The 22,334-nt window shown below is 42.5% G+C and overlaps 1 protein-coding gene across 3 annotated transcripts; it reads right to left on the bottom strand.

Moving 5' to 3' along the window:
• Positions 1–1,229: 1,229 nt before the first annotated feature.
• Positions 1,230–21,413, bottom strand: LOC124124477 (uncharacterized transporter slc-17.2-like). 3 transcript variants are annotated; one of them, XM_048394254.1, is made up of 12 exons: positions 21,249–21,413; positions 18,309–18,424; positions 16,860–17,023; positions 16,006–16,239; positions 14,717–14,804; positions 13,339–13,434; positions 12,589–12,713; positions 10,938–11,087; positions 8,338–8,470; positions 5,121–5,271; positions 4,694–4,784; positions 1,230–1,924 (listed from the first exon to the last, which is right to left on the bottom strand). In XM_048394254.1, the coding sequence occupies exons 2-12, from the start codon at positions 18,382–18,384 to the stop codon at positions 1,694–1,696; spliced, it is 1,539 nt and encodes a 512-aa protein (XP_048250211.1). In that variant the 5' UTR covers positions 18,385–18,424; positions 21,249–21,413; the 3' UTR covers positions 1,230–1,693. The 3 variants fall into 3 exon arrangements, with proteins under 3 accessions (XP_048250211.1, XP_048250210.1, XP_048250212.1); XM_048394253.1 differs by having other exon boundaries at positions 18,309–18,427; XM_048394255.1 differs by lacking the exon at positions 16,006–16,239 and having other exon boundaries at positions 18,309–18,427.
• Positions 21,414–22,334: the final 921 nt, after the last annotated feature.

The raw sequence follows: 22,334 nt of genomic DNA on the forward strand, positions 1-22,334 counted from the left end.
TTCGTTTTTAATAAAAAATATAGCAAAACTTTATTTTTGAGGTAAACGGAAATACAAATCACAAACCACCAAAGGCATTCAGCCTTTAGTGCCAACAAACATAACCACCAACAAAGGTAGAACATACCCAAACAATCCTAAATACCTTCACTGGTCTCTGTACAAAGTCATCTCATCAATGTGGACAACGATTTGAGGACTGAAAAAATGAGTTTGATGTATATCATCTTACTGCTTCCCTGTCGGGTGTGCAAAATGAAAATAATGAAAGCACGAATGTTATTCATACTGTAAATGCTAGTCAAAATTAAATTTTGCAGTCTCTCCACCAAATCAAACACCACTGCCACATAAACCGACTACTTCCAGATCCCTTACAAGCCAAAACACGATTACATCACATTATCAGAAATAAACAGATTATTTTCGATAAAAAGATCCACTGAACCCCCCAAAGAAACCAGATTCACTGAAACGTCAACTGTCACTGATCGTATGTAAGCCTATCCTTCAGGACGCTTTCATGCGAAAAGTGTTTATATTAATTCAAGTTGAATAATTTGAAAGCTAGCATTTTCGGAAGAAGGGGAGAAAAGATTTATTTGGGAAATGATCAAATACACTTGAATTACGGATTATATTTCCCCCTTGAAATATACGTTTTATCCGTATCTCTGATAACCTGGCCCTGAGCGGGAATTCGAAGTCACTTTTGATCACTGCAAAATGATCATGTCCACCGAAATTTGATGCTTATCCTGAAGGTGTGACATTAACTTTCAATCTTTGCCAGTCAGATGCGAAACTTCTTCTGGTTGGTGGTCATGCACATTTAAAGCCAAACCATTCGGACTGACGACATTTGGTTTGTTTTGAAACCGATTATTCTTGAGGTTGTGATATAATTAATAACGCAGCCTCTGATATGACCTTGACCTCCTATGTAGGTCACACATAACCCGAAGCTCACACCAGAGATCAGAAAATTACATTTCGTCAAATTCGTATCATTAATACTCAATTACTTTCGTACAAAGCCTGGGGGCACGGGTGGCCCAGTCGTCTAAGGCGCCGCGATTCGCTGTGCAGAGTTGCGTCCCTTGGGCACGCCAGAAACCTATGATTGTGGGGTCGAATACCGGTTCGCCCCGATTATGTTTCTAGGTTTGTCAGCACCATACCCGTGCTCGTGGGTTTCACCGAAGTGGTAAACGTCTGAGACCTGCATCACTTCTGGCTTTCCTCACACATTAAGCTGACACGCCGCGATATAACTGGAATAATGTTAAAAGCGGCGTTAAACCCAACTCACTCACTCACTCACTCGTACAAAGCCTTCTTCAGATCTTGACCTTCAATGTCCAAATCATACATGAGAACAACTCCCTGGGTTATGTGAATACAGAAGGTCATGCATGATGTCTCTGAAGTATGATGTGACCTCGTGTTTCAGAAAACGAAATGAGCCGCATGCGACAGACACAATGAAGCAAACACATTATACAGCCTGCTTACATATACTTCTTATTACCACTAAATGGTTATTGTTGTGACGTAAAGCGTCACCAGTACCACCTGAAATTGAGTTATATGGGAATGGTCAGTAATGTTGTGTTTATGGGTGATATTTTGAACCTGATTTCTAGTCGGTTCATATACATTGATAAGAATGGTTCATCACTTTGTGACGAAGTCAGAGCTGAGTTGAAATATCAGCCGTTTCCACGTCAAGGCCGCCATTTTGTCCATCACTAGTTTTGCCTGACGCAACCTTGACCTCCTGTCCTTCTTCCACAATTATCTCCACCTGGTTCACAGCCCAAGGCTGCAGCTCGCCTTGAGCCAGGGTGCCGAACACCACCATCCCCAGGACGCAGAATCCCCCACACACGTAGAACATGTTCCTCCATTCTTCCTGAGTTTTCTGTGGCAAGAGGCGAAAGGAATGCGTGAGATATACCTTATATAGTGAGTGAGTGAGTGAGTGAGTGAGTGAGTGAGTGAGTGAGTGAGTGAGTGAGTGAGTGAGTGAGGAGGAGAGAGAGGAGAGAGAGAGAGAGAGAGAGAGTCAGTCGCCCCCGTAGTGACAAGCGAACACTTTAACCACGAGGCTACCCCAACCCCCGACCTTATATAGTGAGCAATGTAACAGTGTAATGTAGGAGGCTCCGGGGGCCTTGTCGTCTTAATTAGGCTTTGTGAAGAGTTACGTCCCACAGGCACGCCAGAATACTATGATTGTCAGTTCGAAACCCGGTTCGCCCCAATTGTGTTTCTAGGTTTGTCAGCACCATACCCGTGCTCGTGGGTTTCACCAAAGTGGTAAACGTCTTAGACCTGCATCACTTCGGGCTTTCCTACCACATGATGTTGATACGCCGTGATATAACTGGAATAATGCTAAAAGCGGCGTTAAACCCAACTCACTCACTCACTATAGTGTCATATGGGGAACATGTATCTCGGCTGAATCATGGTATATAATTTACAACATAGTATAACGAAAACACTCTTCTGTAAAAGTAACACGCCATTTATGTGTTATGACGTAGTATCACAGCTATATAACGGAATTCAGAGATACCATCTATATCAAGGGTAGTCAGCAATAGCTCCACTATATCAAGGACAGTCAGCAATAGCTCCACTATATCAAGGGTAATCGGCAATAGCTCCACTGTATCAAGGGTAATCGGCAATAGCTCCACTGTATCAACGGTAATCGGCAATAGCTCCACTATATCAAGGCCAGTCAGCAATAGCTCCACTATATCAATGGTAATCGGCAATAGCTCCACTATATCAAGGGTAATCGGCAATAGCTCCACTGTATCAAGGCTAGTCGGCAATAGCTCCACTATATCAAGGGTAATCGGCAATAGCTCCACTATATCAATGGTAATCGGCAATAGCTCCACTATATCAAGGGTAATCAGCAATAGCTCCACTGTATCAAGGCCAGTCGGCAATAGCTCCACTTTATCAAGGGTAATCGGCAATAGCTCCACTATATCAAGGGTAATCGGCAATAGATCCACTGTATCAAGGCCAGACAGCAATAGCTCCACTATATCAAGGGTAATCGGCAATAGCTCCACTATATCAAGGCCAGTCAGCAATAGCTCCACTATATCAAGGGTAATCGGCAATAGCTCCACTGTATCAAGGGTAATCGGCAATAGCTCCACTGTATCAAGGCCAGTCAGCAATAGCTCCACTGTATCAAGGGTAATCGGCAATAGCTCCACTATATCAATGGTAATCGGCAATAGCTCCACTGTATCAAGGGTAATCGGCAATAGCTCCACTATATCAAGGGTAATCGGCAATAGCTCCACTGTATCAAGGGTAATCGGCAATAGCTCCACTGTATCAAGGGTAATCGGCAATAGCTCCACTGTATCAAGGCCAGTCAGCAATAGCTCCACTGTATCAAGGGTAATCGGCAATACCTCCACTATATCAATGGTAATCGGCAATAGCTCCACTGTATCAAGGGTAATCGGCAATAGCTCCACTATATCAAGGGTAATCGGCAATAGCTCCACTGTATCAAGGGTAATCGGCAATAGCTCCACTATATCAAGGCCAGTCAGCAATAGCTCCACTATATCAAGGGTAATCGGCAATAGCTCCACTGTATCAAGGGTAATCGGCAATAGCTCCACTGTATCAAGGCCAGTCAGCAATAGCTCCACTGTATCAAGGGTAATCGGCAATAGCTCCACTATATCAATGGTAATCGGCAATAGCTCCACTGTATCAAGGGTAATCGGCAATAGCTCCACTATATCAAGGGTAATCGGCAATAGCTCCACTGTATCAAGGGTAATCGGCAATAGCTCCACTGTATCAAGGCCAGTCAGCAATAGCTCCACTGTATCAAGGGTAATCGGCAATAGCTCCACTGTATCAAGGGTAATCGGCAATAGCTCCACTGTATCAAGGCCAGTCAGCAATAGCTCCACTGTATCAAAGGTAATCGGCAATACCTCCACTATATCATGGTAATCGGCAATAGCTCCACTGTATCAAGGGTAATCGGCAATAGCTCCACTATATCAAGGGTAATCGGCAATAGCTCCACTGTATCAAGGGTAATCGGCAATAGCTCCACTGTATCAAGGGTAATCGGCAATAGCTCCACTATATCAAGGCCAGTCAGCAATAGCTCCACTATATCAAGGGTAATCGGCAATAGCTCCACTATATCAAGGGTAATCGGCAATAGCTCCACTGTATCAAGGCTAGTCGGCAATAGCTCCACTATATCAAGGGTAATCGGCAATAGCTCCACTATATCAAGGGTAATCGGCAATAGCTCCACTATATCAAGGGTAATCAGCAATAGCTCCACTGTATCAAGGCCAGTCGGCAATAGCTCCACTATATCAAGGGTTATCGGCAATAGCTCCACTATATCAAGGGTAATCGGCAATAGATCCACTGTATCAAGGCCAGACAGCAATAGCTCCACTATATCAAGGGTAATCGGCAATAGCTCCACTATATCAAGGCCAGTCAGCAATAGCTCCACTATATCAAGGGTAATCGGCAATAGCTCCACTGTATTAAGGCCAGTCAGCAATAGCTCCACTATATCAAGGGTAATCGGCAATAGCTCCACTATATCAAGGCTAGTCCACAATAGCTCGACTGTATCAAGGGTAGTGAAACACTTGATTACACTTACATTAGGCGTGATAGCACCAGCAAGGAGAGGTGATATTGTCCCTGGTATTGTTGCAACAGAGTTAGAAATACCAAACAGTACACCGGCATGTCTGGAACAAATAAAAGATATTGATCAAGTTGATCATATTTGCTGAAGACATTTGTACGGAGCATTGCTGAGTGCGGCGTTAAACAATGTGTATCACAGATGGTGACTGTTGGATTAATCATGCGCCACAAGTTCAACATATTTGAAAAATCTTTGAATAATAAAATAATTGAACGGATCAACGATTGATGGTCTTTCTCCGTTTAATATGGCCGTTTCGACACAATCATCTATGCTAAATTATGTCGACCACATTTATACGCTACAACCTGTCATTGTATGCAGTACAAAATCATTTAGTACAATATGATTCATTCCACGTTGACAACCTGCCTACCTCGGAGCGAAGTCGACAGCGTTGACGATGTACCCAGCCGATGACATCCCCGAAAACCACAGGCCTATTGTTATCAGGGCAATAGCTGTATAGCGATGTGCCACGTCAACAAACCCCGCTCCTATTAGACACGCCCCTGTTCCCATAAACGCTGACAATGCAAAAAAGGGACAATGGTATTCTCACACTGTCTTGTCGAAAACAATTGTGATAATATTTGTAAATAATCACCAAACAGAATCAATAAAATTATTTTGAGTTTCTCATTAAAAACAGATAATGTTATATTGAGCAGTATTGTTATATATCAGTTCAATGTATACCGGTGAGTGAGTTGTATTTTACGTCGCTTTTAGCATTATTCCATCACCATCATGACGGGGAACCAGAAATGGGCTTCACACGTTGTACCCATGTGGGGAATTGAACCCGGGTCTTCGGCGCGACGAGCGAACGCTTTAACCACAAGGCTACCCCACCGCCCCTAAATGTATTTTGAGTTTATATGCATGAATTATAAAACGAAGAAACGCTACCACTAGTTGCAGAACTGAAAGATCCATTAATACAACACTTATATGTTGTTTTCATGAAAGAAATCTCCAATTTTGTTTATTCTGAAAAACATTCAAGAATACAGACAGTGGATTCCCGATCATCCAGTGAATTGTATCTCCATTTTGTTTTTTTATTTTAAAAAAATGCCATATTTGTTACCATAGCTTCGCTTTGGAAGTGACGTCACCGTCACCATCTGACGGTACAGGCCGCCGCCGCCGCCGCATGGCAGGAGTGCTGTTGTACTCTGACAGGCAACACACGCTTACTTACCGTATTCGGCGTAATAAGCGCCCCGCTCTAATAAGCGCCCACGGCGATATTTGCTAATATATTGGCCAGTGAACAATCCCAATTAGCACCCCTTCCGATTCATCAATGTAAACAAGACTTATTTATTCGCGTATAATACGCACTCGTGTGCTTTATGCACTCTTAATTATGGGCAATAACATTCTGGAAAAATATATCTGTCGTATATAAACATTTTAGGCTGTCAGCATAAACCACGAAATTAAATTTATCTTTCAATTCTGTTTTTTTCCACCAATATAATATTTGAATAGGAGCCCCCTATTTCTAATTTTGATAGCGCCCTGGGCGCTTATAACGTCGAATACGGTATTTATGCAAATTGTGTGAGTGGTGGGTAGGGCAGGACATGCTTACTCTTTTCACGAACAGCTGGTGTCATCACGGGTTTCAGTGATCCATTCATATACTTTTCAACGCTGTTTTGCCTTTTACGTCCAATTGAATCTGATTTGAGAATGGGACCGCCTCCGTGGTCTAGTGGTAGAGCGTCCGCCCGGAGAGCGGAAGGTCCGGGGTTCGGTCCCCGGCCGCGTCATACAAAAAGACGTTAAAAGATTGTACTTGTTGTTACCCTGTCTGGCGCTCGGCATTAAGGGGCTAAAACAAGGACTGGTCGGCTCGGAGTTAGTATACTAGCTGTGTCTGAGTGGGGTATTCATGTTAAACTGCGACATGGTATCTCAGTGAGCTAGCACTATAAATCGGCATCATTCCGGACTAGTACAAGCAGCTACACACACACATACACGTGCATGCACGTCGCTATATAAGTGCAATAATCTTGGTCGCGACGTTAAACCCAATTTCACCTCACCTCGCCTGATTTGAGAATGGTTACTCTTTAGCGTTGACGTTTTAAATCTACCAGTATCTCCGCACAGACTTTTATCTTGTGTAATCTGTCCAGATGGCTTATTTTCTTTCTTTCTTTGCCCTTTAACACCGCACTCAGCAAAAATCCAGCTGTATGACGGCAGTCTGTCAGTTATCGAATCTGGACCAGACAATCCACTGATTGACACCAGGAGCATCGATCCACGCAATTGGGATACGATGACATGCATCAACTAAGTCAGCGAGCATGGGTTGATGAAGACCAATTCTAATCCAGATCTTCAGTGGTGCGGCTTACTTTAGCGTTGTGTGTTTCTTATCAGAAAAGCGAATGGGTCCAGAGTATACATCATAACAGAATGAATATATCATACACTTGGTTATCGAAGATGAGCTGTGTAAACCACTTCTCTTTCTAAATCCTTCTATAAGAAAACAGCTTTAAGTTTTGAATTCATTTTCTCGGTTGCCAAATTGAGAATCGTCTTTTGCAATTTCAGCAGGAATTTGTTGTCATGTTTTAAGAGAATTCCTCGACGTTCCTTATATCACCAGACATATACCGCAACAAAACGGCAAGCACGCCTGTGTATGAGTGTTGTACTCTGCAGAATGTAGGGCATCTTCCCGAGGCAAGAGAGTTAACTGACTATAAAAGTCCAGTTTCCACCCTTGCCGAACTAGGCTGGTATTATGGAGTTACATTTTGGCTGGACTAACGAGTCTATGCATAGTCCAATCAAAATCGAAATCAAAATCCAGTTCGTAAACTGTCCTGCAGATTTCGATCGATTGCAGGATTTGCGAAGTATGTGCACCGCCAACTCGTTGTCCGAAGATATTTTCCAAATCTTTTCAAGTTTTTAATCAAGGTGCTCACGTGATTTAATGCATTTCGCGATGTAAGACCCGTTTTATCACAATATAGATCTTGATTATCGATCAGATCGACCTGACTGGGCGCCACCATTTTGTGTGAAGCAAACGCAAGTGATACGAGAGGTGGAATCTGATTGGTCCATAGAAGAGGCTTAGAAGGGACATAACTGGTAATAGCCACTGGTGGCGCTACGATCGAGCCCAGTAGTTCCAGCCTTGTTGGGCAAGGGTGGATGGAAACTGGACTTTGAAAGTCAGGTAACTCCCTTGCCTCGGGAAGATGAATGGAGGGATTAATCCGCACTTTGCAATATATTGACCGTTAACATGAAAGGGTACGAGATCGTAGTGTTGTTTGTTTGTTGCTTTACGCCGCACTCAAAATATATAAATATAAATAAAATATAAAAACTCGATTCTGGAGCAGACAAACCAGTGATTAATACAATGAGCAACGATCAAACGCCGTCGGGGTACGATGGCAACCAGGTAACCGAGCCTGGCTACCCGACCAATTACGCCGTCTCTCGAGACAAGTACAGGTTACTGGGACCTATATATCCTGACCCGGAATTCCTAGGGATATGAGTGTGTGAGAGTGTGTGGACATTTTATTTTGACTGATTCTCACAGATTATCTGGAATATCCTCCTCGTGGCCGTAGTGGTGAGGTATTTTCTTGACCGCAAGTAGTCAGCCAGCTGACCAGTGACCATTCCGGACACAGTCTGGCTGGCAAAGGCGACTGAGGAAAGAAGTCCGTTCTGGAAGGAGAGCATAATACAATCATCCCTGGTTATAATGATGGCATTGTACATCACTAGGGTGGCATTATAATCAGGGAGGACTGTATATCCATTTCCAAAATAATGTTGTGAGGAAATGAATGACACAACCGGGATTGAGGATATTATAACAGGAAAGGATATTAGCATTAACATCAGACTCATTTGTTTTTTATTTTAAGAAGGTGTGAGTATTAGCTGTGAAATCAATTAAATTAGTTTATAGATTTAGAAGAGGGAATTGTTTCCAAAAGATTATCTACATTGACAATTGTATGTAAAAAACGATATAAATAATGTCATTGTAACAAAGGAACAAGAAAGTTTGTTCTGAAATACATTTGGATTGGCATTATAACCAGGATGGCATTATAACCAGGATGGCATTATAACCAGGATGGCATTATAACCAGGGTGGCATTATAACCAGGATAGCATTATAACCAGGGTAACATTATAACCAGGGTGACATTATAACCAGGATGGCATTATAACCAGGGTGCGTTATAACCAGGGTGGCACTATAACCAGGATGACATTATAACCAGGGTGGCATTATGACCAGGGTGGCATTATAACCAGGAGGGCATAATAACAAGGATGACATTATAACCAGGGTGACATTATAACCAGGGTGGCACTATAACCAGGATGACATTATAACCAGGGTGGCATTATGACCAGGGTGGCATTATAACCAGGAGGGCATTATACCCAGGATGGCATTATAACCAGGATTGCATTATAACCAGGGTGACATTATAACCAGGATTGCATTATAACCAGGATGGCATTATAACCAGGATGGCACTATAACCAGGATGACATTATAACCAGGGTGGCATTATGACCAGGGTGGCATTATAACCAGGAGGGCATTATACCCAGGATGGCATTGTAACCAGGATTGCATTATAACCAGGTTGACATTATAACCAGGATTGCATTATAACCAGGATGGCATTATAACCAGGATGGCATTATAACCAGGATGGCATTATAACCAGGATGGCATTATAACCAAGATGGCATTATAACCAGGGTGGCATTATAACCAGGATGGCATTATAACCAGGGTAACATTATAACCAGGGTGACATTATAACCAGGGTGACATTATAACCAGGATTGCATTATAACCAGGATGGCATTATAACCAGGATGGCACTATAACCAGGATGACATTATAACCAGGGTGGCATTATAACCAGGATGGCATTATAACCAGGATGACATTATAACCAGGGTGGCACTATAACCAGGATGGCATTATAACCAGGTTGACATTATAACCAGGATTGCATTATAACCAGGATGGCATTATAACCAGGATGGCATTATAACCAGGATGGCATTATAACCAGGATGGCATTATAACCAAGATGGCATTATAACCAGGGTGGCATTATAACCAGGATGGCATTATAACCAGGGTAACATTATAACCAGGGTGACATTATAACCAGGATGGCATTATAACCAGGATGGCATTATAACCAGGGTGGCACTATAACCAGGATGACATTATAAACAGGGTGGCATTATAACTAGGATGGCATTATAACCAGGATGGCATTATAACCAGGATGACATTATAACCAGGGTGGCACTATAACCAGGATGGCATTATAACCAGGGTGACATTATAACCAGGATGGCATTATAACCAGGATGGCATTATAACCAGGGTGGCACTATAACCAGGATGACATTATAACCAGGGTGGCATTATAACCAGGATGACATTATACCCAGGATGGCATTATAACCAGGATGGCATTATAACCAGGATGGCATTATAACCAGGGATTTTTTCTCTGCAGAAATTCGTTCTGAGAAAAACATGGCATAATCAGGGACGACTGCATATGTAGCTATTTAGCGTGATATCTCCACGCAGACACGACTAAATAAGCATTGCAGGAGATGCACACGCGGTTTCTTCGACTCATAACTTCCCGTTGTACTTTTATACTGCAAATATAGTTGGAATATTCCTGAGTGCGGCGTTAAACAACAAACAAACCAACCAACCAACCCCGACCACGGATGTGGTGCAGACAAATAGTGAAACATAATCAGGGCAGAATTCGAACCAAAGATCGCAGGTTTCCGGCCGCCTAAGGGACGCATAACTAATTGTTTGTTTGTTGTTTAACGCCGCACTCAGCAATATTACAGCTATACGACGGCGGTCGGTAAATAATCGAGTCTGGACCAGGCAATCCAGTGATTAATATCATGAGCATCGATCCACCCAATTGGGATCAATGACATGCATCAACCAAATCAGCGAGCCTGACCACCCGATGCCGTTAGTCGCCTCTTACGACAAGCACAGTCGCCTTTTACGGCAAGCATGGGTTGCTGAAGACCAATTCTACCCCGGAATCTTCACGGGAAGAGTAACAACAATAGCTAAATTGTAAAAGTAAATGGTACATACCTCCGTAATGCCGAAGTTCAACACTTCTTTAAGATATATAGGGATGTTAGTCGTCAGTGTGTATGCGATCCAATTGTAACATCCGTGCCCAGTAATGAACGCCCAAGATGCTGGAGACGTCATCATGGCTTTCCATGGCGTTCGATGTTTCTGTAAACAAAACCCGACAATTATAGAATTCTGATATTGAGAAAGAAGGTGAGGTGAAATGGGGCTTAACGTCGCGTTCAAGATTATTGCACTTGTATAGAGACATGCACGTAGGTGTGTCGGACTTGTGCCGAGTTTATAGTGCTAGGCCGCAGTTTAACATGAATTTCCCGCTCAGACACAGTATACTGACTTTGAACCGACCAGTCCGTGGTTTAGCCCCTTAATCCCGAGGGCTAGACAGGGTAACAACAAGTACCATCTTTTCACGTCTCTTGGTATGACGCGTCCGGGGATGGAACCTCCGAACTTCCGCGTTCCGTGCTGGCGCTCAGACACTAGACCACGGAGGCAGTCGTTAAAACACGAGGAAAGACTGTTTCGTATGTATAAGAAAGAAACATGAGATGTGAAGAAACACATCCGAGATACGTACACAAACTGAGATTTGAAATGACTTGATATTACACATTAATACGTACAGCAGTTATCATGTCATCTTATTCACACGTATTGTTTCGTGTTTCCTTGCTTCTTTCCACATGACGCTCTATGACATTTAAGTGGAGGATATAGAACTGACAAATTTCGTTTCATTTTTGAAGCCATGAAGACCCGGGGTAGAATAGGTCTTCTGCAACCAATGCTTGCCGTAAAAGGCGACAATGCTCGTCGTAAGAGGCGTCTAATGGGATCGGGTGGTCAGGCTCGCTGATGCATGTCATCGTATCCCAAATGCGTAGATAAATGCTCATGATGTTAATCACTGGATTATCTGGTCCAGACTCGATTATTTACAGACCGCCGTCTTATGGCTGGAATATTGCTGAGTGCGGCGTTAAACAGCAAACATTTTATTTTTGAACTTTGCGCAAAATACTAAGACGACAGTTAACGTTAAAACATTACGTCTTTGATAGACATTTGGAAGTTCGAAGAATATGAAGAAATGGAACATTAGTGGATAACTTTCTTTCATAAAGCAGATTTTGCACGATTCCGACTATATCATGAGCATGTGTTTATGAATTACCATCAAAATGTGGTGGCACCCGTCACAAACACATGGAACGACGTTTCATGGCTACTTTTTCCCCTTCATCAGGTTCGTCGTTACAAGGGGTCACGGGTGGCCTAGTCGTCTAAGGCGCCGCGATTTGCTGTGCAGAGTTGCGTCCCTTGGACACGCCAGAAACCTATGATTGTGGGTTCGAATCCCGGTTCGTCCCGATTGTTTCTAGGTTTGTTTGCACCATACCCGTGCCCGTGGGTTTCACCGAAGTGGTTAACGTCTTAGACCTGCATCACTTCGGGCTTTCCTCCCACATTAAGCTGACACGCCGTGATATAACTGAAATACTGTTAAAAGCGGCGATAAGCCCAACTCACTCACTCACTCACTCACTCGGCGTTACAAACAGTAAAGAAGTTGTTTTTCGTAAAGATTTATGTCTTCGCGATATTAAAAACCTTAAGAATATTAAAATTTAAAAACAAGTACCTGTTCTGTTTCTCCGATACTGTTGATGATGTAGTTCATCTCCGCTTTCGAGATGCGGGGATGTTGAGCCGGTGTACTCGCCACCGTGTAATACCACAACAAGCACCAAAACACCGATATAGCACCTGGAGACATAGGAGATATATTCGTCAGACAAACCATCAGAGCCTCGTCCGCATCATCTTACATGGAGGCGACCGCCTCCGTGGTCAAGTGGTAGAGCGTCCGCCCGGAGAGCGGAAGGTCCGGGGTTCGATCCCCAGCCGCGTCATTCCAAAAGACGTTAAAAGATGGTACTTGTTGTTACCCTGTCTGGCGCTCGGCATTAAGGGGCTAAAACAAGGACTGGTCGGCTCGGAGTCAGTATACTGTGTCTGAGTGGGGTATTCATGTTAAACTGCGGCATGGTATCTCAGTGAGGTAGCACTATAAATCGGCATCAGTTCGGACTAGTACAAGCAGCCACACAAATACACACACGTACATGCACGTCGCTATATAAGTGCAATAATCTTGGTCGCGACGTTAAACCCCATTTCACCTCACCTCACCTTACATAGAGGCTGTCTAATTAGACAAATACATCTTGGGGCACGGGTGGCATTTGAAATACCGCGCTAACAAACTCAACACACGTCAGAATCAAATGTTGAGATGTGCTTGTGTGCTTTCCTAACGCGTATTTGGTACGAAAGGCTGGGAATTTATGATAGCATATCATTTTACTGTATCTAAAACAAAGTTATTTACCTGTGATGTAGAAGATCGACCCCCAACCATTATCGAATCCGTAAACACACAGCAGCCCTGATATGGCGAATGTTGCTATCCCACCAAACATTGTCCCTGGAAGTTGAGATGTAAAATTTTGTTTTACGCCGCAGTAAGCAGTAATGTAGATTCATTAGATGGAAGACTAAACAAACAACGAGCCACAGGTCGGGACAAGACGGTACAGAAATAGCACGGTCACTCAGTGTCGCCAGTCCATCTTCGCTTGTAGCTTTTACGGCACTGAGACCGAAGAAGAAGAACAATATTCATGTATTCATCATCTTGTGAAGGGTTCTTGAAGACCTAATTATAACAAATATGCGCAAGTGACCCGAGTGAAATTTCAGAGTTTTGTTGGCCCAGCAATCCAAATATAAGTCGAAAGAGACCCCTGAATAGGTAGAATAGGTCTTCAGCAACCCATGCTTGCCGTAAAAGGCGACTGTGCTTGTCGTAAGAGGCGACTAACGGGATCAGGTGGTCAGGCTCGCTGACTTGGTTGATGCATGTCATCGCATCCCAATTGCGTAAATAAATGCTCATGATGTTAATCACTGGATTATCTAGTCCAGACTTGATTATTTACAGACCGCCGTCATGTAGCTGGAATATTGCTGAGTGCGGCGTTAAACAACAAACAAACAAATCAGTCTCCAGCATCGCATTGGATCAATGGATGAAGTTTTGTCTATAGTTTGTCGTGTGGGATAGGGGCGGCCGGGTAGCCTAGTGGTTAAAGCGTTCGCTCGTCACGCCGAAGACCCGGGTTCGAATCCCGACATGGGTACAATGTGTGAAGCTCATTTCTGGTGTGCCCGCCGTGATATTGCTGGAATATTGCTAAAAGCGGCGTAAAACCATACACACTCACTCACTCACTCGTCTGGGATAGCTGTGCAAAGCATGGAAAAGTCCTGTGAATTGACATAATTGTACTTTCCTAAGATTGCAAAAGATTCAAGCAAATCCTTTGACATTAGGAGAATCCACGTGGTATAAATTCCACCTGTCTCAATACCTTCTGAGAAAGTATTTCCTTGATTGTGTTAAGGATAATTCTTCTTCGATAGAGAGGGATTCGGGGATACATTTGCTGAACCCTTCCTATACATGTCTCTCTCGTTGCACGAACTTTTTTTTTTTTAATTCAGTACAAAAGAGGAATTGGCATGTCTTCAGCTTTTAAAATCAAGCTAAATGTCAACGCTTCTGTAATTATTTGTTCTAAAGAAAACCCCAGAGTTTTTCTCAGAAATGAGTAAGTATTCCATCAGTGTCTACGTCATTTTAAGACTAGTCGAAGTATAATCTTTGACAAATGTTTTATGCATTTGACGATGCTATTGACTCTTACCTGAATAACAGATAGCAGTGAGCTTTGTTCTCTCCAAGGGCGGCGCCCATCTTCCCCACATAGCCTGCGAAGCCGGGAAATACACTGCCTGTAGAAACAGGTGATGGCGTTAACTTAGCAAGAGCTTGTTACAATGTTCAATACCACAGAATGTTTACCAGCGAGATAGATAGGCATAGTTAGACCAGGAGAGCCCCGACTAAGCGTATGTGAACAATAACATGCGGCTGGCCGAATACCCTCACAAATATTATCAACTGATTTTATTATTTATCCGCCAATTCCCAGAATTGATTTCGATCATCACTTCCCAACCTATGACCCAAACCCAACATCTTCTCATTCACCTTCAAATACAGAAGATACACAACGCAGGAAAGTCAGGTTAATTGTTCTCTAAATTATGATGCTGTCTGGTATTCTGTGATCCTGTTTGTTGCTCGATTGTGATCCTATTTGTGATCTTATTTCGTTAATGCTCATTTAACAGTTTACTGGTACAAACGTGAAAATTGTTTCTGGTTTTCAAGAGATAAATATTCTGAACCTGAATCACGCTTTGTATCACGCTTTATATCAATGTAGACCTCGTGTATGTTCATTTATAAAGTTAGAATATTTTTCTCGACAATATTGATATCGTCATTAAATGTTCACAAAGAAATATTACAGTTAAGAAATATTAAAAACTGATATTGGATGAGAAAATGTTTATTTAATTTAAAAGTGAACTCTCTTTGGATTGATTTAGAAAACTGGACATTAAATAAAATGCAGGTCAAAATAAAAAATTACTAGAGACGTTGTCTTAATAGGTTATCCAACACAGTATTACAGCCTAATAAATGCACTAATCTCTGTATCGAAGTACATGACTTATAGACATAATGTTTTTTAACAAGCCGATTACATTTAACCTGTTTAAAGAGGAGCTCACACAACATTACTTTACGACCAAATACACTGCATCAGTATATGCTACCAAGAACCTCTTTAACAAATTTTGGTCAAATTCTAACTCATTGTTCAGTTGCTAACTGTTTAGTTTTGTGTAGTTTGCATACATATCACTGTATATTGTGTTTAGTTATAGAATCGTGATATATTAGTTTGTAATTTGCAACAGAAAAAAAATAAATATAAAAAAGAAGAAAAAAGGGATCTTTGGATTTGTGCCTTTGGATATGAATTATAGAAGCATCAACAAAGGTGGATACTATCCATATAACCCTACCTCCAGTTTGGTTCTATCAATGTTACCCTCCATAGGGGTGCATCTATCTCTATACCTGGGACACGCCGAGAAGCACCCGGAGGGCGTAGGCCATGTAGATAGAAGATCGGGCGCCGATTGGTAAAAGCAGTGAGCTGATCGAGCCAATCAGCATCCCGACAAACATGACGTTCTTCCCACCAAATTTGTTTGCCAAGATGCCTGAAGGAACTTGTGTAACAAAGTAACCATAGAAGTAGGAGCTGAGGAGCCCGGCCTGCTCTGCCTTGGACCAGTAGAACTCAGCAGTCTGTCAAATAGGCAAGGCTGGTTGTTTGGTTTGTTGTTAAACGCCGCACTCAGCAATATTCCAGCTATATGATCATGACGGCGGTCTGTAAATAATCGCGTTTGGGCCAGACAGTGCAATGATTAATATCATTAGCATCGATTCACTCAATTGGGATACGATGACATGCATCAACCAAGTCAGCAAGACCGACCACCCGACCCCATCAGTCGCCTCTTACGACAAGCACAGTCGCCTTTTACGGCCATCATGGGTTGCTGAAGGCCTATTCCAACCCGGATCTTCAGGTATGTTATAAGCCAAGGGAATCTATATAAATCAAACAACGGGATAAAGTGGCACATGCCTAAAACTGCTTTGAACAATATTGAAGTTATTCTAAGGGTGTGATCTCCATGTTGGAAGAAAGTCCGAATTATAGTGCTGACAACCTCGAGGCGAATCAGCGGATCCTGATATGGCGAAAGGAAGTAACTCTGCAAAGTGAATTGTGGCGCTTTGGATCTGGTGAAACCAACTTGAAAGTTAGTCTTTTGCAATGCATTGTAAAACAATGCTTCAGTCTTGAAAAATAGTTTTTCACTAACAATGACACGATATAAACTCTTGTGACAGTGTACCTCAGGTACTGGTTCTGTAGGCTCGGTAACGTTGATGCTGCTGTCGGTGGCGTTAACCATACACACGATAGCCACGCTCAAGTTAGACCTATTAGCTTCAAGTATGATTCCCTGGAAACAGCCCATGAATGCCAGAAGCATTCGTTGTGAAAAGAAGGTGGAATCTGAAATGAGTGACGTACTTCACACTATATATACATCTGAAAGACTTGATCTGTGGTGATTTATTTATCAATGATCACTTTGTTTGGGTCGGCATTGAAGGAATTACTTTGTATTTTCATCCCCAAATCGCTTATCTTTGAAGGCCGAACCGAAACTACTATTATTATGTATAAAGGGTTGAAATTCTGTACTTGTTTTTAAAAAATCAATATCTCAATTAAGTGAAATGATATCTTATTCCTTTGGTGACAATGGCCACAGCAAATTCAAAACAAGAAATGTATACTGTAATGTGTGCAGTGGATCTGCTGGTGAGGCTGCGCTCGACTGGTGTGATATACAGAATGTTTCATACTCGTTGCCCAACTGGTTGTAAGTTACTACTTCATACAACGTAACCCATCCCACTCCACCAACCGTTCCGCGGGTCATTTACAACTACAGATTTCACTGGATTTGTCATATTATCGTACGTTGATACAGTTAATTGTTACGTTTTCTTGGGACGGACAACGGTTGCTTCGCCATTGTATCAGTTCTGTCTCCCCATTCATGAATACGTTGCCCTTACTCGAGGAATCTAGCCAGATATGTAAAACAACTCAACGGTTCTTTAAAGAAGAAAAAAAAAGTTATCGGTACGATCTCAATGCTATTTCACTGGGCCAATTTACACAAAATGATCTTAGTGCTATATGATCATAAGATATAAGAGAGCGAAGCCTCTTCGCTGGACTCTAAGGATGACTCGCCTCCGAATGAATGACCTTCTGTGATTACTTTGCCATGTCAATGTTGAACTAATTCAAAACACCTTCCGAGGCAAGAGAGTCAACTGACTATAAAAGTCCAGTTTCCACCCTTGCCGAACTGGGCTGGTATTATGGAGTTACATTTTGGCTGGACTAACGAAATCGAAATCCGGTAAGTAAACTGTCGTGCAGATTTCGGTCGATTGTCAACATATATTTTCCAAGGCTTTTCATGTTTTTAAGGAGTGTGCCCACGTGATTGGGTGCACTTCGCGATGTAAGACCCGTTTTATCACAATATAGATCTTGATTATCGATCAGATCGTCTTGACTGGGCGCCGCCATTTTGTTTGGTCCAGAGGAGAGGCTTAGAAGGGACATAACTCGTTATTATCACTGGTGGCGCTACGATCGAGCCCAGGAATTCCAGCCTAGTTCGGAAAGGTTGGAAACTTGACTTTTAAAGTCAGTTAAATCCATTGCCTAGGGAAGATGCCGGATGAGGAAAAAGACGAAACATCACTTCACTTACTGTGAGATTGAGCGTCTTCATCAGTGATTGGCTGTGGTTTTTCACATCCACCGTTAACAGTGTCCCTTGTGTCCATGATGTCGCCTTTCGAACTTGTCTCCTCACACTGTCTGTCTCTACTGAAATGATACGTAAACTAAAGAGCCTGTTCATTCAGCAAATACTATGGGGAAGTCTGAAATGGTTTCTATCATGAATTTAGAATGGGTCAATCAGCGGTTTCAAAGCACAGTGCCCTCCTTTGATTTGAAACATCTGATTTGTGGCGCCTCACAGCTGGGAGTTCGGTTTCAAGTTCAATTTATCGCAGTTAAATCTACATTGATAAGATATTATGTATACTCAACAACAAAAGTTCTTGGGACGCCAAAATTTTAGTGTATTTTTCAAACAAGTAAAGTTTGGTTTTCAATATTGCAGTAAATGTATGGAATCAAGTCACAAAAACGCAACTGCTACAGAAAAGCGTGCATTCCATGCAAAATGTGACTTTTATGCAAACCCCATGCATTTCACTACCCAAGAATAGGTATAAAAACATGTGCGTTAACGGGATTCCATATGCATTGTTTAGCATCGTGCTGACAACAACCAATCAGAAAAACAACAAAGTTACGTAATTATTCAACATTACGAAATGCCACGCCTGTCCGAAAACGAGCGTCTGCGAGCCATTGGTATGCTTGAAGCAGGATCGAGTCAACGTGATGTTGCAAGACAATTTAACGTCCACTGAAACACCATTTGGTGTTTATTGCAACGTTGGCAACAGACGATTGCAGTCAGAGGCCATCCTCGGAGCGCCAGGCCACGCGTAACCAATAATCGACAAGACAACTGGATTCGAACAACACACCTACGAAATCGATTCCAGCCAGCAACAGTGACTGCAAGAAGGATCCCTGGCCTTCGACGAATATCTTCACAAACGTACGTCGCCGCCTCAGATGTGCAGGGATTGTCGCCAGAAGACACGTCAGACGTCCCATTTTGACAGGAACACGTCTACAGTGGTGCAGACAGCGTCTACGCTGGACGGCCATGCAGTGGGGACAAGTTCTATTCACTGACGAGTCTCGTTTTCACCTCAGCCACAGCGATGGACGGATTCGAGTGTACCGACGTCGAGGTGAACGTTACGTCAATCATTGTGTCATGGAAGAAGATCGTTCGGGGGCTGCAGCGATATGGTATGGGGTGGGATTGCAGCAAGACAGAGGACCCGTTTGATAGTGGTAAAGGGAAATCTCAATGGACAGCGCCACCGCGACGAGATCATCGGCCCTGTTGTTCTACCGTTTTTGCGTTGTCATGGCCCAGGCATTACCTTTCAACATGACAACGCCCGGCCTCATATTGCTCGACCTGTTCAGGATTCTCTTCAACAAAACAACGTGAATGTCATCCCCTGGCCGGCTCGCTCCCCTGATCTCTCACTTATCGAGCACATGTGGGATGAGATGGCTCGGCGCCTCCGACGTCAACCACGTGTTCCACAGACACTCCAGGAACTTCGAAACATCCACCGGTAGATATGGACAGATATCCCACTGGACTTTGTGCGACGCCTGGTCCATTCCATGAGACGAAGATGTGTTGCTTGCATCGCAACCAGAGGTAGACACACACGCTATTGATTTGTAAATTGCCATTTTGGCATGTTCATGTCTTTTTTTTTATGAAATCACGCATTTTCTGAAGTCAGTACGGCATATAATTTAACCATTTGAACACTTACAGGAGTCTTTTATCTGTTGCAAACCGAAATTGTTTCAGATTTGGTAAAAAACATAACTTTGCATTAAATCTTATTCAATGTCACAAGAGTGAGTGAGTGAGTGAGTTGGGTTTAACGCCGCTTTTAACATTATTCCAGTTATATCACGGCGTGTCAGCTTAATGTGGGAGGAAAGCCCGAAGTGATGCAGGTCTCAGACGTTTACCACTTCGGTGAAACCCACGAGCACGGGTATGGTGCTGACAAACCTAGAAACATAATCGGGGCGAACCGGGATACGAACCCACAATCATAGGTTTGTGGCGTGCCCAAGGGACGCAACTCTGCACAGCGAATCGCGGCGCCTTAGACGACTGGGCCAACCGTGCCCTCCAATGTCGCGGGAACTTTTGTTGTTCAGTAAACATCTCCCAAATATAACAGTCACCAAACGTAGCCATTTATTTTGGCGGTTCAAGTTTTCACTAAATTTACCCAGCACGCCATCCCGATAATATTTATATCTAAAATATAGTAATGAAAGTCTCTATGATTACACTGACACATTTTGATAACGAATGTTCGATTTTGTTTTACTATTTAGCAAAATTGCCTCAAAATCAAATTAAGGTTCTATGGGTATTTAAGCAAGATGCAATCAAACACAACAATGTCGTCCTACGGGTTCGAATCTCGTTCGATGTGTTTGGAGATTGACTTTAGTACAAAAACATCTTTTCTGATTTCAAATTGATTGGGAGTTTTCATTTTGTAGCAGTATATTTGTGTTTAAAGTATGAAATAGGTTTGCAGTTATTTCGGTTATGTTATAAAAAAAGTTATTCAGAAACATACGTTTACATAACTTAATTGACCCGTGAAGACCCGGGGTAGGATAGATCTTCAGCAACCCATACTTGCCGTAAAAGGCGACTGTGCTTGCGGTAAGAGGCGACTAATGGGATCGGATGGTCAGGCTCGCTGACTTGGTCGATGCATGTCATCGTATCCAAATTGTTTGGATCGATGCTCATGATGTCAATCACTGGATTGTCTAGTCCAGACTTGATTATTTACAGAGCGCCGTCATACAGCTGGGATATTGCTTAGCGCGGCGTTAAACAACAAACAAACAAACATTACTTAATCAAATTGAAAATGTGTTAATGTATGCGACAACATACGTGGTAATGGAGAAAAATCAGACCAATAAAACAAATTACCTTTGAATAGGTGTTTTGTTTCTGCCACGGATGTAACCGGCGTTGCAAGACTCACTTGTCAACTAGATATAGTATTTTTCCTCGGGGTTTTCCGAGATCGGGAATCTTGCGTATGGTTCAAGAGTGAGCAGTGATTGTACAGTGAACGTTTCTATCAGAAGTCTTCATAGGGGAAACCCAAATGATAAAACCGTGTGATGTATGAATCTTGATGATATGGTTCATTAATGACTGGACTCCTTTGCTGACTCATTAACACATATATGCCTGCCCAGGTGCTACATTAGTCACTGTAGCATTTTTAAAACTGAAGTCAGCCAGTTAAGTGTGTTGCAATCTGATTTTGTATTCGAAACGTTTAAAAAGGCGCGTCCAATCAATTTGAAAGTACGTGTCTCCTTAGTTAAGTACAGTAAAGATAAGATGAGATAGGGTAGGTGTTGTTGTGAAGATACAACAATATGATATGAAAAAAGGTAAGTACAGTTAAGTACAGATACGATACGATACAAAAGGAAGATATTAGATAAGGTTACAAGATACAAGAAGATGCTATGAGATAAGTTAATTGCAGTTATGTACTGACAAGATACAATAACATAAGAGATAAGGTATGCAGTTAAGTAGAGATAAAATACAATTAGAAGATATGAGATAAAGTACAGTGTATGTGCAATAAGTAGCGATAAGATACAATAATATGATATGAGTGAGTGAGTGAGTTGGGTTTAGTACCGCTTTTAAGAGTATTCCAGTTATATCACGGCGTGTAAGCTTAATGTGGGAGGAAAGCCCGAAGTGATCCAGGTCTCAAACGTTTACCACTTCGGTGAAACCAACGAGCACGGGTATGGTGCTGACAAACTTAGAAACATAATCCGGGCGAACCGGGATCCGAACCCACAATCATAGGTTTCTGGCGTGCCCAAAGACGCAAAGGACGCCTTAGACGACTGGGCCACCCGTGCCCCCAAAATGATATATGGTAAGATGATATTCAATAAGAAGATATGAGGTAGGGTAAGTGCAGTTAAGTTAAGACAAGATACTGGTAGTTGATATGAGATCAGGCAAGTGCAGGTAAGT

The sequence above is a fragment of the Haliotis rufescens genome, unplaced genomic scaffold, assembly GCF_023055435.1.
Source record: "Haliotis rufescens isolate VD_foot unplaced genomic scaffold, xgHalRufe1.0.p SCAF_13, whole genome shotgun sequence".
Classification (NCBI taxonomy): domain Eukaryota; kingdom Metazoa; phylum Mollusca; class Gastropoda; order Lepetellida; family Haliotidae; genus Haliotis; species Haliotis rufescens.